The sequence below is a fragment of the Buceros rhinoceros genome, unplaced genomic scaffold (genome assembly GCF_000710305.1).
Source record: "Buceros rhinoceros silvestris isolate BGI_N320 unplaced genomic scaffold, ASM71030v1 scaffold3387, whole genome shotgun sequence".
In the NCBI taxonomy this organism is placed as follows: Eukaryota; Metazoa; Chordata; class Aves; order Bucerotiformes; family Bucerotidae; genus Buceros; species Buceros rhinoceros.
Window position 1 is genome coordinate 1 of NW_010423759.1, and position 14,985 is coordinate 14,985.

General features: G+C 36.5%; 1 protein-coding gene across 1 annotated transcript in view; it reads left to right on the plus strand.

Moving 5' to 3' along the window:
- The first annotated feature begins 920 nt into the window (after nucleotides 1-920).
- The window catches only part of GK5 (glycerol kinase 5 (putative)), a 22,136-nt gene continuing 8,071 nt past the window's right edge, over nucleotides 921-14,985 (plus strand). The window contains exons 1-11 of the mRNA XM_010140505.1: nucleotides 921-1,014; nucleotides 1,846-1,921; nucleotides 2,345-2,438; nucleotides 3,353-3,484; nucleotides 5,550-5,625; nucleotides 6,280-6,341; nucleotides 6,430-6,503; nucleotides 6,826-6,886; nucleotides 8,006-8,132; nucleotides 11,077-11,181; nucleotides 13,816-13,901. Of these exons, the coding sequence (XP_010138807.1) occupies nucleotides 1,860-1,921; nucleotides 2,345-2,438; nucleotides 3,353-3,484; nucleotides 5,550-5,625; nucleotides 6,280-6,341; nucleotides 6,430-6,503; nucleotides 6,826-6,886; nucleotides 8,006-8,132; nucleotides 11,077-11,181; nucleotides 13,816-13,901 (879 nt within the window). The 5' untranslated portion in view covers nucleotides 921-1,014; nucleotides 1,846-1,859. The remainder of the gene's footprint in view (nucleotides 1,015-1,845; nucleotides 1,922-2,344; nucleotides 2,439-3,352; nucleotides 3,485-5,549; nucleotides 5,626-6,279; nucleotides 6,342-6,429; nucleotides 6,504-6,825; nucleotides 6,887-8,005; nucleotides 8,133-11,076; nucleotides 11,182-13,815; nucleotides 13,902-14,985) is intronic.

Genomic DNA, 14,985 nt, shown 5'->3' on the forward strand with positions numbered 1-14,985 from the left:
TCGGTCTCCGGGTCCCTCAGCTGAGAGGCTTTTCCCGGAGCGCGGGCGTCCCGTAAGCCGGGTCTGCCGGGGCTTGCTTCCCAAGGGCCCTCGGACCAGCCTGGGGAAACGAACCCCCCGCCCAGCTGGGAGCCCCGCGGGAATGCCGTCACTGGACTCGCCCCGTTACTTCACAGCGTTGGCTCTGGCCCGCCTTCCCCTGTCACTTCTGCTTTATTCGCTTGTTGACTAACCCCTCTCCAAACAAAACGACTTTTGTTCGTAAGGCAGAGCTGAGACTTCCGTAGGCCTTGCATTTGCAGGCATACTATTATGTAACAGCGCTGCGTAAAAAAGTGTTAACCTTGGAACGTGAGTTTCAAGCTGCTTTTCGTTTGTATGGCTCATGATTTTGGGATCGAGGCCATCTCCAGAATCACGTTTTTTATTGTTATCTATTGTAACGAGAAGATGGAAGCAAATGAAACTGTAAGAAATCAGATGGATTTCCAGAGATGGAAATCAGATGTTTTCAGTGGAGCTGACCCTCCCTCTCGCTGGAAGCCCATCTGCTGGGTGATCCCTGGGCTGCTGTGCCACACTGCTAGAGAGCTGCTCAGAGGCATTGACACCCAAGTTCAGCAGCGGAGCCAAAAGGCTATCTGAGAAACCTGGTTTCCAGTTCAGAGGCCCTAAAAGGGCTTATAGGCTCCCCACGTCCTAAGAGTTTGGACTTCTTTATTCCCTCTGAACAGAGATCTAGAGGTCACACACCTGCATTCAACCGTGTTTGAAAATTGACAAACACCTTTGTTTCTCCTCTTGTAGTAGATTCAGAAAATAAAGAACAAAAAAAGCAAAACCAAATGTGTTTGCGCAAACTTTTACAAGAACACTAGTTTCTAGGGATTTTAACAGTACTGTGTGTCTTCTGTGAACAGGTGGAGTACCTTTATCCTCGTGCTGGCTGGGTTGAACTAGATCCTGAAGCGCTGTGGAATCAGTTTGTTGGTGTAATAAAAGAGGCTGTACAAGGTAATGGCTTATAAAGTTAGAGAAGTTAATGTATTATTCATTTTTTTAACATAATTTTGTTTCTGGAAGCATGCATGGAAGTACCTGGGAAGCTGACTAGAGCTGCTTTGACAATAGCTGTGGACATATTATTTACGGTTTATCTCTGTTAGAAAAAATGTTCTGTAACAGTTACGTGAATATAATGTTTAACAGCAAAACTTACATATACACAAATGTACATTTTATTCATCTGAATTTGAGGTATACTTTGTTGCATTAAGTGATATGTGGTTAAGCAAATTTGTTCTTGTGAGTTTTGAGAGATTGCTTATGGAATATTTAAGATGAGACGTCATTAGCAAAGTGTTGTAAAAAATCATGGTATGTTGACATTAATCTCTTCGCTGTCTACAGAATCACCTAGTTTTGTTTCTTTATGGATTTCTTTCCGTAAGTTTTTAAATGTGCCGCTTCAGTCTGTGCTTTCATCCACGTGAAACGCACATTTTAATTGATTATGTAGGCATATGTACCCTGCCTGCCTGTCTCTGGGATTATTCAAGTGAAGTGTCAACAGGCCTTTCAGTAGGTGGAACAGTGCCACAACTGCTTTTCTAAACTACATAGGTTTGTTTCCTGCTTTGAAATCAGTTCTCTGACTCTGACTCTGAATTCTCTAATATTTCACTGTTGTAGCCTCTTAGTTGGGCAGTCTGTAGTGATTTATATTCTCTTAAATTTTTAATTGTGTAAGTATTTCATAGGTGTTATAGTAATTGGAAAAGTTATATTGTATTTTTGTTTCTTCAAATAAAAGCTCTTTTTTTTGGTATGGTTTTTGTTTTTTAGCTGCAGGACTTCACATGAGGCAAATTGCTGGTCTTGGCATCTCAACACAGAGAGCAACTTTCATTACGTGGCACAAGTATGTATATTGTATTTAATTTGTCTTCATAGACCGGATGGAAGCAGACTGCAAAACTGTTGAACTTGGTCAAGTCACAACCTGAAAGCAACAAATGGCAGTCACTCATGTTCTTTTGTGTTTGCACAGCCACACCTCACAGCAGTTCAAAACAGTTTACAAGTGTATGTACTTTTTGTTTTGCTTTTAGTACTTTGGAAGAGATCCATACAAATGTATTTTTTAGTTCCGGTGAGAAATCTCACACACAACACATCCAGGTGCCTATTACTAACTCCTCAAATCCACCAGGATGATATGCACTTACTTTAGGAATTGACCTTGTGTTAAGTGTACTGCCTGGAAATGGGGAATGATATTGAATTTTTTGGACAGCGTATGTTCCGTAGTTTTAAATGAGTACATTCAAATACTGTTTTTCAGGAGGACAGGGAAACCTTTTCATAATTTCATAAGTTGGCAAGACTTAAGAAGTGCCGAACTTGTGAATTCCTGGAATAAGTCCTTTCTGCTGAAGGTAAAACTGTGCTAAGCTATGTACTGCTTGGACATAGTAGAACTGTTTGATTTTTGTGAAGAGTAAGGGCAATATATGAAATGCTGTGAGTGTCTTGTTAACATCTTAATATGATGCGCCATGGCCTAGAAACATTTCACTGAGCAAGGTTAGCAAGGAAGATGGTACCAAGATAGAACACAGTACTAATAGCCTGAAGGTAATTAATCATGGGAAAAGACAGATGTAGGTCTAGCACACATTTTGTTACTTTGTAGTCTCTTTGTTGTATTAAAACGTTGCATGTTAACACTGCTACAGTATAATTTTTGGAGGTAGATCTTAGGTGCGTTTTGGGGGTTTTGTGTGTTTTTCTTCTTAATATACTCTTTGCTCAGGTAATCTGTGGAAGGTACATTTTACGTTGCTCATGGCTTGTGCTTCTTACCTTTAGAAAAGGACGGTCTGGTCTGAGTGGAAACTAACAAGCACACTCACAATAAGAAGTTAAATTCTTGGCTTTGCCACTAATCTCTTTTGGGAATGAAAACTTGATTAATCGTTAAATTTTTGTTAATCTATTAAAACACGATTGAGCCTGTCTAGAAGAACTTCACTGGAACAACCGTATGCAATACTGTCAACATCATGCATTGTGCTCCTATAGGTGATGTCTTTGTAATGCAGAACAGTCTGTATCAGCATGCTCGCAGAAGTCAGTAAAACAGACTTGCTTAGCGCAGCTGCTCTTTCCTGAGGTATTTGTGGGAAGGCTATCTGTTGAAATCTTGTGTAAGGATTCTCTAATAGAATTTTAGCTTTCTGAATCTAATCTCAAGTCAGCAGCTTTCATCTGTGTTGTTATACTTTAAAGATAATTGATCAGAAACCTTTGAAGGGAGAGATGAAAAATTAACTGATTTCTTTTGAAACAGGTCATCCATGTTATTTTTACAGTGCTTCATTTCTTGACTGGGAGTGACCGATATTTGGCACCAAGTTTTCTTACTTTTTCAACGCATCAAACGTCTTTGAAGTTGTCATGGGTTTTTAAAAACATACACGAGGTAAGCTGGAAAGGGAAATATAATAACTTTCTTAAGTCATCATAAGGCTTAGGCTGGTTGTAACCTCTTCAGTTTTGTCTTGTTCTCTTCCTCAGAAGAACCGGAATGTAAGACTTATGTCTGTGTTAATGTTCAAATAATGTTAATGGCTTATCTGTCTATGTAAATATCTTCTTACGTTTATACAACTTTTTCCTCTGATTTCTGGTAATGTGTAGTAGTAAAATGTTTTCTCCATGCATAAGAAACATAATCAAATCACCTTATTTCACTCGATGTAATTACGCAATTAGTAATTGTACTTAATTTTAAAATTGTTTGCACTCTAGTTTTGCATGACAGTTGTATTTATTTTCAACTAGCACTCTTATCTTTCCACTCTGCATTATTGCAGTGTTTACAGTTTCACAAATAATACCATACTGGATCATCAAATGCTGCAATTTATTTTGCATTTTGTTGTCATGTAAATTATAAAGTACATATAAAATAAGTTGTGCTGGTATAATCTAATGGACTAATGAGAACTGAGCTATTTGTTGGTATATTCTTTGCACTAATCTTTACAATTTTCCTTGTTTCTTCCTATTGTATTTATAACTTCAGTCATCTTATTTTCATTGATAACCATTTTCTTAAAAAATAACTTGAAAATTATCATCCATTTTCTGCCCCGTGTAAAGAAACCCTGAGTTTGTCTGGTATTTTCTGTCACAAAACTAACTATTCAGAAGGTCAAGTATAATTTTTTACTGCCGTGTTTTGGTTGGACCTGTTAAAAATGTGAGGTGTGAATTTGGAGGATTATAGAATTGACAGCTGCTGAGTTTTCAATGTGAGGTGAACATACATTTTATAAGGTAGTGATACTTAAAATATGTGACTATTGAACTAAGAAGCTGAAAAATTCATGGCTCTTAATTACAGACAATAATGTTTTCAGGCATGTTTTGAGTGAATTAGTTTGTACATTCATTTTATGAATTCTGTAGCTGTACACATTGTCAGTTAGTAGAAATTAGATGAAACCTGAATTTTTCATTTCAAAGGGGAAAAAGATCCCAAGGATAATAACATTCTGAACTCTTTACAGAAATCGCAAACCAGAAGACAATGGCTCCATCTTTATTGTTAAGAACATACTTTAAAATACACTTATTCCTTCCATTTCTGTTAACTTGTTCTCTTTGTTCAGCACTCTTTTACCACTTCTATAATTGTGACTGTAAAGTTTCCCTTCTTAAGGCTCTGATGCCACTACAGTAGAAGGTTAATTTCTGTTCTTTCCTTAGCAGCAACTGTGAGGAGCAATGCTTATCCTTTGTTAGGAGCATGAACTGTTGCATAATATTGCTTATGTCACCAGTTTGGCTGAGGCAGGGCCAAACCATGGGACAAATTGTCTCTCCAAATCAACCCCTTCTTTGTTTCAGGAGAAAAGAGGTTAATGAGAGAGATAAAAGGAAGAAGATAAAGTGGGAAAGGCCTCAGCCGAGTTTTGGAAACTAGAACTATTTTAATAATGACGGGAAAATATTATATACAACAAACAACAACAAGATATTAGCAAATATATACAAGGTTCAAGGGTCTGGTGTGACAAGGGTTAAACCGTGGGCAAACAACCAGGCAGGGACCTGGAGCTGGGAGGAGGAATTTGTGGCAGGCAGCAGCAGTACCTTGATACCTTTGACCCTGGCACTCCTGTTGAAAAGCAGCAAACGGGGTGGTTCCTGTAGCAGGGCAGCAAAGGGCAGAGGCATGAGCACAGGCGAGTTCTTAAAGAGACATTGTCTCGCCAAGTAGCTCCATGGCCAATGAGGTGCAGGGGGAGGAATACCTTAATTGGTTCGCTTTATATGTCAATCAAACTGGCTTTATATTAAACCAGGACAACTTACGCAGCCAACTCTTCCTTTTTAGAAGAAATTTGGCAATTAGAGGCTTATTTTCTGGGGAGATTTATCATTAGCCATGACGAAAATGAGAAAAGGAATCAGGAAATATGTTCCTCTTTATTGTACCCAGTTGTAAATAATTTTTTCCTATGTATATTTGTTCCCAGGCTGAAGAAGCTGCCAAAAAAAATGACTGCTGCTTTGGAACAGTTGACACATGGTTACTGTATAGATTGACTAAAGGTGAACAGTTCCTTTTAAATATTAGTAAAACATACTGGATTGTAAGTAATGATGTTCATGACTGTCGTTGATATATCCTGGAGTTCAAATACTTTTTTGACAATTCGTGCTTTTTTTTTAATAATTGATGAATATTGTTATATATTTACTATTTAATTATTTATTAATTATACTTACTAATTCATTATTCCTTGGGCCTGCCTGGAAGGGTAGTCAGAAGGGGAAATAATTATTGCATGTAATTAACCTGGTAAGCATTTAAGATTTAAAGAGAACTAACTTGCCTTGATTGAAGAGAAGTATCTGGGACAACAAAAGAAAAAATTGTTACAGATGTGCAAAAATCACAAGTTTCTTTTCTGAGGGCTAATGCCTGAGAAACTGGATAGACTGTCGTAGAAAGTGATGCAGTCAATGTGGTAGATGTCAAACGTACTGGCTCTCTTCTAGCCAGTTTCACGAGGGTAAAGTAGGGTAATTTATAATAAATGGCAGATTAAGTTTATTGCTCATTGTATCGTTATGACTTTGCCTATAGAAACTCAGTTTATATTTCATGGGAGCCACTGAGATGTTTAAAGCAAAAGTGTGTTTAAAATGACTTAAACATTTGGATATCTAAAAACTTACTGTGTTTTTTTTTTCTTATGGTAGGTTCTGTGTTTGCTACAGATTACTCGAATGCCAGTGCTACAGGCATTTTTGAACCCTTCATGGTATATGATCTTCTGAAACAATGCTGTTCTTATTTATTGTGCCTTTGAAAGAGTTGCTGACGTTTCTACTGTTCCCATATTATTTCAGAAATGTTGGAACCCTACTCTGTGTAAACTACTTTCCATTCCAATGTCTATATATCCACCAGTGAAAGACACAAGGTAGCTGTGAAATCCTGTTCAAAAGAATATGACAACTGTTAAATGAATTGCCTTTGGAAAAATACTACATAATCTGCACCCGTGAAGTAAAATATAGATTAAAAAAAAAATTATATGCAGATGTACTTTTTTAACACTACATCCAAAACTTTATTTTACTACCAGTATTTCTTAAAGTGATAGTTTTAATGCTTTCTTTAAAATAAATCAGTAGTATTACCTTTCATATGTGATGCAGACACAAGCCTTACGTATTTAGATTTCATTTGAACAAAAAGATCAATTTAGTGTTGTGATGTTTCTCCATAACATTTGTTTCAAGCTTCAATTTTGGATCAGTTGACTCTGAAATATTTGGGGTACCTATTCCAATAATGGCAGTGGTGAGTGAAAATGTTTTCTTACTTAAATCTGTATATTTGTATTCTTTTTGTCTAGCTTTGATTTAACACTCGCTTGCTCATTAAGTATTCTCTATTCCTTCACTGTGACTTAACTACAGTAGAATTTGTTCCATTTTTCTGCAAAAACTCAGTTTACAAGCTTAGGGGGAAAGTAGGAAAGAGGAACAGGAAGGGATTTCTAGAGGCTGAGATCCATTAAGGTTAGATGACCAAATGATTAAGCACTGAATGTAGGACTTGACAGAGCTGAGTTTGCTCTAAGCTCTGGTAATGTGTCTCTGTGGCTTAAAATCAGTTGTTCTATATACATTTGTACAGTGAGGTCCATTCTGGCTTGACTTCAGTAAGACTGCACAAATGTAAGAGTATTTGTTAATAGATCCACTTGTGGTACCTTTTGTTCTGTTTTTTCACTAAAAATAAATGACAAATAACATGCTCTTGCCACTGTAGTAAGGATTTGGATAAGAAAAACCCATTACTTTCGTAAAGCGATAATTTGTAGAAAAATCTGCTTGCATTGAGCTAAATGGAAAAAATGTCACCTAGCTAACACAAATTTCCCCAGCTATTTGTAAAGAGTTGTAGACTGAATTTATCTGTAAATTCACTACTTCATCAAGGCACAAACATAAATCCATTTAATAACCATCATCATTGCTGAAAAATTGAGCATGTAATAATTTGGTACAGGAGAGGTAGCAGGGAAAAAGGAAGTCGAGAGCTCAAAACTTCAACTTTCTCTTTGTTGGAAGAGGAATTCAAAGCAAGCTACTCTATTCTGCTCCCTGGGATTGCAGATGCCCTGTTTATCTTTGTCAAATACTAAATTAGAAAATACTTCTTTCGTTCCCATTATGTATTTTTCGCTGTTGCAAGCCATACAACAGGTGTTGTGTTCAAACCAGGTATAATTTGATTCAGTGATAAATCTGACTGTTGGAATGGCCGGAAAATACTGAAGAAATTGTATACGAGTCCTCTCTTAGTGCTCAGTTCCTTTCTGAATGGTTATTTGTATTCAGAACTCTGAAGTGTTTGCAGTGTGGGTTGGTAGTTGGTAGCTAACCTGTCATATTGTTTTTGTTGTTATGGCAGGTAGCTGATCAGCAGTCAGCTATGTTTGGAGAATGCTGCTTTCACCCAGGAGATGTTAAACTGACAATGGGAACAGGTGGTTTCTGGAATGTGAATACTGGAGAGCATCTCTTTGCATCACAGATGGGTATGATAGTGAAATTTTGATTTTAGAGTATTTCACATTACTCGACAGCTGATAATGGTGAGCATACAAAAAGGGATAAAACAAGGCTGTGCTTTTCCTTCTGTCTCTAGCTGTAGAAAGACAGCTTTAAAGTGTTTTCAGCACACTTAGGAAGACTGTGGAAATCTTTAATTAGAAATGTAGATCTTGGTTATCTTGAATTAATTCTCAAAAAGAGAATTTCAGTAACATAACTAGTAATTATGTCTGCTACCTGCATCCCTATAGTTTGGGGTTTTTTTTTCCTTTTCACCTGTTCTGCTTGATAGCTGTATTATACAGTACAGGAACAGAGGAAAAAGTCCTCTGGCTTCTCACTCAATGTGTTCCAGTGGATCACTGTAAGTTCATCCTCTTGAGCCCTTATGCTTTGAAGTACCTGCAGTGAGATAATGCAGGATTAGCAATTATTAGTTTTCTTTTAAAATACTAGAAATGGGTTCCCCAGTGTGTTTCTAGAGTTTAAAACTTTGTCATTCTGAACATTTGTGGTCTTGTCAAGCTTGTTAATTTGTTATAGATGGTTATTTGTCAAGAGAGAAACAGATGATACTGAAATAGATTTGTCTGCATAGTCTCTGTCTGTCATTCTTAAAGAGTTACTAATTTCAGGAAGCCTACAATTTAAAATGGGAGGGGTGGGGTTGGAAGGAGGACAGCAGTGTGCTAAAATCTGGAAGGACCTTGGTAAATACACAAGCTGTGTCAGAACTGAATAGCATAGACATTGAATTCCCTATGAATGCAAATGCTTTTTAAGCTAATTATACTTTTACTTACGAAATCATAAGTACGTAGTCTGTGGAAATGTAATAGCAAAGTATTTAGCTATTGTGATCTGATAGGAGCTGAAATCTTTCAGGCAGTGAAACCCACTGCTTCTGGCTGTCATTTATGTTAAAGTTATTTTCCCTATGTTCTTTGGCTGTCATGTGGTATGTTTAGTAAGATAAGTTAAGTGCCTAGCTTGCTCAGTGCCCTGGGCATGAAATGTAATGTGTTCCATCTTTAAAGCTGACATAGGTATTTAAGACTGCAAGATGCATCCCTACAGCATCCTTGTGTGAGCTATTTATTAGCTGTTTCTGGTCTGTATTTAGTTGCTATATATGACAGTTTAAAAACACAAATAGTTGATCAAGAACAGCACTTCTCTTAATTCAGTGATGGAAACGTGTTGTATAGATTTAAAGTCTATCTCTCTGGCAGTCTGATAGTTCTTAGTAACTCAGGTCATGCCAAGTGTGGTGTTGATCCACTCCCTAGAGCTAGATTATCTTACCCTGTTAGAGACTCCGGTGTAAGCATCTTTAGGAAGACACTTGATGGGCTTCTCTGTCTCTAATTAGCTGTCCTTCTTTAGGACTTCTGGCTCAATGAATTGTTTGGTCTTGGTTTTTTCTTTGTAACTTCAGCTTTGGTAGAAAACAAAGGACTATAAGGGAGGCCTACACCAATGATCTGGAGATATGTATATCACTTTTTCCTTTCAAGAGACAAAAGAAACTTTAATCTAAATAGATGCAGCTGATTGTTTTCTATTGTAAGCACCAGAGTGCCTCTGGCACTAACCAAGTTTCTGCAATTGCACTGGTATACTACTATACCATGCTTTTGGACTCAGGGAAGCAAACTGGAGATGATTCTGTGAGGCATACTTACATATCAGTAAAGTCACCTTGAGAAAGCAGAGAGAACCTCTAGACCCTTCTGATGCTTTTCTGGTCCTTTAGTTATGTGGACTCACTTACCTCTATTGCATTACCCATGATATCTGAGTCTTGAGCAGGTTCCCATAAAGTTTGGGTGCTTTCTTCACTCAACAGTTAACGTACTTGGGTTGGGTGAAGTTTTTATTGCAGCGACCACTGAATGCTTAGGTTCTCACTGAGTGACCTGAAAAACCATTTGGCCAGCTTCAGTGCTGGAGAACACCTACTGTTCACCTACAGCTTCAGGTAACGCAGTCTTTCTGTTACAGCTTTAAAAGCAGTATTCTGCAGAAGTTCTCTGCTATGTTCTTACTAATACAGATATCAAACAAGAATGTCTTTGTTCACACTGCTTTAAGTAGTATGTCTCTCTTTCTTAAGGTTTCAGAATATCCATGGGATAGCAAGGGAAGAACAAATAGTCACATTTATCCTCATTATTGGTTGTTTATTTCTAACATAATGGTACCTTAAAGCAAAAAACTCTTTGAAAGATCCTGCACTGTGTTTGCCAAGTAAACTTAAGTGTTTGTCCAATGTATTTCTGCCTTTCTTCTGAGAGAAAAGGAAGAAAAAAAATCAGTCTTTGAGGAAGCATTGCATGTTGAAAAGGGAATAACAAAGTATATCGCTCCATCCTCTTCTATAAATAAGATCTATGTTCTAAGTCTGTGTTGATTTTTTGTTTGTTTGTGTGTGTGTGTGTGTGTGTGTATGTCTGTTTCAGTGTTTGTTTCCCATCTGAAGGACCAGTCTTCATGTTTTAAGTTTTGGGGAAGTAAATTCCAACTTTTTAGAAACCTTGGGGGAAAGTTATATGGATTTTAAAAGATAGGAAAATGGATATATTTTTATGTGTATACAATCTCATCATATTTTTTTTAAAAAAAGTAAGTGTAGGTAGCTCTTCTCTTTAGCTTAAAGAGTTTGATTTTTTTAGTTTGACAGTGATATTTTTTTGTTTTTATATTAACTTAGGTTTAACAAACTGTTGTTCAAGTTTCTTGTTATCCCATCACAAAATTTTTAAACAATACATTTAACCCTATAAGTGACTTTTTTTTTTAGGTTGAATTCTGCAAAAAAATTGAATAAAAACTTTTTTTTAGTTGTGTTTATGAGGAATGCTTGAATATGTTTTTCTGGAAACATTTTATTTCAATAGCTGTTTTGTTTCATGGAAAATAATTAAGGTCTGTATCCACTGATTGGTTGGAAGATTGGGGAAGAAGTTGTTTACTTGACTGAAGGCTGTATATCAGACATTGGCACTGCTATAAAATGGGCTCAGGATATACGTAAGTAGTTTAATTTTATAGAGGGTAATATAGAGGGTATTGCTACTTAAGAAGCTGCTTTAAGGGGTTATAGTTATGTTGCCGGACTTGGTTTTATTATCCATTATGGAAGCAACTAGCCTACATGTTTTGGACAGCAGTAAATCCACAGTCTCAGTAGGTTCTCTGCTGAGTGTGTTTACTGCAGGGAGTTTGATTTTCACAGTCATATCCTCTTCAGACTCTGCCTCTCAGATCCCCTAACCAGTAAGGCTTTTATTTTAGTCCTTACTTGCTTTCTCTTGAGCCTGACAAACTTCCCGATTCCTTCTTTCGATTTTTTTTTTTTTTTTTTTTTTTTTTTTGCATCAGACTTCTGCATCTGGTTTAGCTTCCTCAAAGGTATTAAGCCTGATTTGCCACAGGTATGCACTCCCGTCAAACTTGGATACCTTTTTCTGTTAACCTGGTATCTAGACTTGAATAGAAGTGGTGTAAAGGAGACCTGTTTAAAGTTATATGTGTGCTTTTTTTTAGGGTATTTGGATTTCAGTTTTTAGTTGAGGAGAAGCACAGAAATTGACTACTGATTACATCTAGGTAGCATGATTGTAAACGCAGTGTTATACAAACATTTGCTGTAATGATTTTGAGAGATCTCTAGCTGCACATCTCAGAATTAATAACAGATCTGAGTTACATGAAAATAACATGAAGAACTTTATTTTTAAAAGTAATGGTGTTATGTATGTTGCTTTGTATAGAAGTAATGTGCCTTTTGGCTGTGACTATTATTACATAATGAAAAGATTTGTATTCTAGTTTAATAAAAGATGAAGAAAAATACTAGGTCTGTAGTAGCTGATGTTCAAAAACCACTGGTTGTTTATAGGATAACCTTTCTGTGTGTTCTAACAAACTTGGTTTACTTAGAAATTTAGTACACCTTTACTAGGATACAGAAAGAATTAATGTATCAAACTTTGGGTTATCTGGGAATGGTGTTCCTGAAGTGTAGGTCATCACAAAATTCCACATTTCTTGAAGCTGTCAACTTACGATGCATATGTGCATTTACAAACACAGGTATGTTCTCTTAAGTATGACTCAGATTGTTTCTCAGGTTTTCATCATTCAGCATTAGACTGAGCTTAGAGAATAGCAGCCACTAGTCTTTTGAGGAAATTACTGAATTCAATAGACAGTTCAGTACTGCAGGTACAAGTATCCATACTTAAAATGGATATTTATCCTTACAGAACTTACCCGTAGTTAAAATTAATCTTATTGGTATATGCTAGCCAGTAGTGAAATGGATATGACCTACAGTTATTACTACAGGTAAAAATTTGGGAAGTTTTAGAGGGTGATTAAAAAATAAGCATGTTGCTTTAAACTCTCTAATAAGTAAGACCGTTATTTTCTGGAAATATGATTCCGGAGAAACAGAATTCAGAAATTTTATCAGCTTTATGAATAAAGAGAAGGGTAAATTTTTTGCTCTACAGAAAGAACAAGGTAAAAACACAAGGCAAGTTAATGGCCTCAGTGAGAACGAGACATTTAATAGTGGCAAAGGTTTAGAAATAGGACTATCTGCAGCAAGACAAACTTAGTCTAATGGGCTTCTTTTAGTGGTACCAGATCACTTCTAAGAATTTTGAAAAAGTAAGTGGAAGTTCAAGGTGAAGTCACTCTTAATTTTTTCATTTTCTGTCTTGGCATATAGGTGCTATGTATATAGTTCAGTAATATAGCAAATACAACAAGAAGAAAAAGATGTGATTTAGGCTTATTAGTCTGGGCACAGTAAAATTCAAAGCTTTCAAATAAATTTATGAAGGTTACAAGGGTAAATTGAAACTCCTGGAGAGTTACCAAGATGGGTTTTTGAAAGACAAAGTTGAGCTAGATTTACCTAATTTATCTTTGATAGGAGAACTTACATTTTAGACAAGAAAAAGCAATAGTTCTCATTTACAGGAGACTTCTGGTCTTATGTAAAAAATGTTATGTGGCTACATAAGGACATTATTAGTGAAAAATGATTGTTAGTATAAGAATTGCATGTGAGTGAAGAACAAAAGAGGGATGTCTACAGAGTTGTGAAAGGAGACATCTGGCTAGACAGTGTCTATTAAAGAGGTGATATTAGCATCTACCTTATTTATATTTATGTGTCAGTCACTTGTAAAAGTATTAAGGGTGCTAATAAAGTATAATGGATATTAAGGACTTTCTCTGTAGTCATTTGGTGCTTGGGCTGATATAGTAAGATTTTTGGGGCGAAACTACATGATTTATGTTCTGCAAATCTAGGTTTTTAGCAAACTTAGGGTGCTATTGTTAGCATTCTCATTTCCCAATTATGTCTATTTGGAAAGCTAATGACCTCTTACAGGATTTGAAGATTAAAAGGCTGTAGCATAACAGATAGGAAAAGATCCTTTTGATCTTAGTCTTCATCTGAATAATTTTGGGTGTTTTTTCAAATGTGACTGATGGACATGAAATAGAAAAATGATTTTTTCCCTTACAACATATAGTTGGAGAATATTACAAAAGAAAATAGTCTAACTCCAGATTTTTTCTCTTAGTACTATATGAAGAAATTGAAGTAAATAATAAAAGCATATGACTTATGTGTCATTACAGATCTTTTCACCAATGTAGATGAAACAGCAGAAATGGCACAGAATATTGTTGATTCTCAAGGCGTTTGTTTTGTTCCGGGTTTTCAGGTAAAATTATTAGTATTCATATAACTGAAAATATATTTTTAATTAGCCCAGTTAAAACTTTAGCTTTCAAATGTACTAATTTACTTCTTATCACAGTATTTATTCTGTACTACTCAGGTAGTGAAGATCATTGTCATATCAGAATGCTTAAACACCACCACCCTCCCCATGAGAAAAACCCTACGATACCGGAAAATTACTTTCATTTTGCAGATGGAGACCTGGGGGACAGATAACTAAATGACTTGCCCACAGTAACTCAGGCAGTGTCTGCAGAGACAGAAGACAATCCCATAGATTTTCAGCCTCATGCAGAGAGTACTGAGAAAGTACTTCTAAGCGCTGTTCAAAATAATTCATTTTATTCTGCCCGTTTTCAAGATGTAGGTTACAATTCATCAAAATTTAAATACTCATCAGAATATTTAAACATACTTAAATATGGACAAGGTTGCAAGTCCCGGTGTTAGGAAAAGCGAAGATAGTAATATTTAGACACTTCTCCTGGGAGTGATAAAACTGAATATGGTCAGTTTTTCTCTTAGAATTCTTAGTAATTCATTGGTTTCAGTGAATACCATCTTATCTCTCTGTGTTCCTAAAAGTTCTTTTTTGTTTGCTTTTTGATCTTCATTGGTCTACCATACTCGGTATTATCATTCCCTTCACTACTGTTGTTTTCTAAAGAAACTTAACTTCTCTACCTTTACCTTTGTCTAAGTCCTGTATGTGAATGTGTCCCAGTTTAAAATAAACCAGCTTGACTTGTTTTTGATGGACATTTCAAATGACCCATCGTGATGTATTCCTCCCATTTACGTTAGCACATCTGATTGGTTGTGAAATCTTTGGTGGGTTCTCCATCCCTTTAAGAACCTCACGAGGACGGGAACACTTCTTCTTTCTCCCTGCTGGCTCCAGACCAGCCAGCTTCAGCTTCTTTCTCGCTGCTGGCTCCAGACCAGCCTCTGCCCTTTGCTCCCTGCCAGCCCCAGAGCTATTTCTCTTTCTCTTTCTTCCCGCTTTTCTCACTGGCGCTTGGATCCGCTGTTTCCCTGCCATGATCCTACTGCCAGTGAGCTCT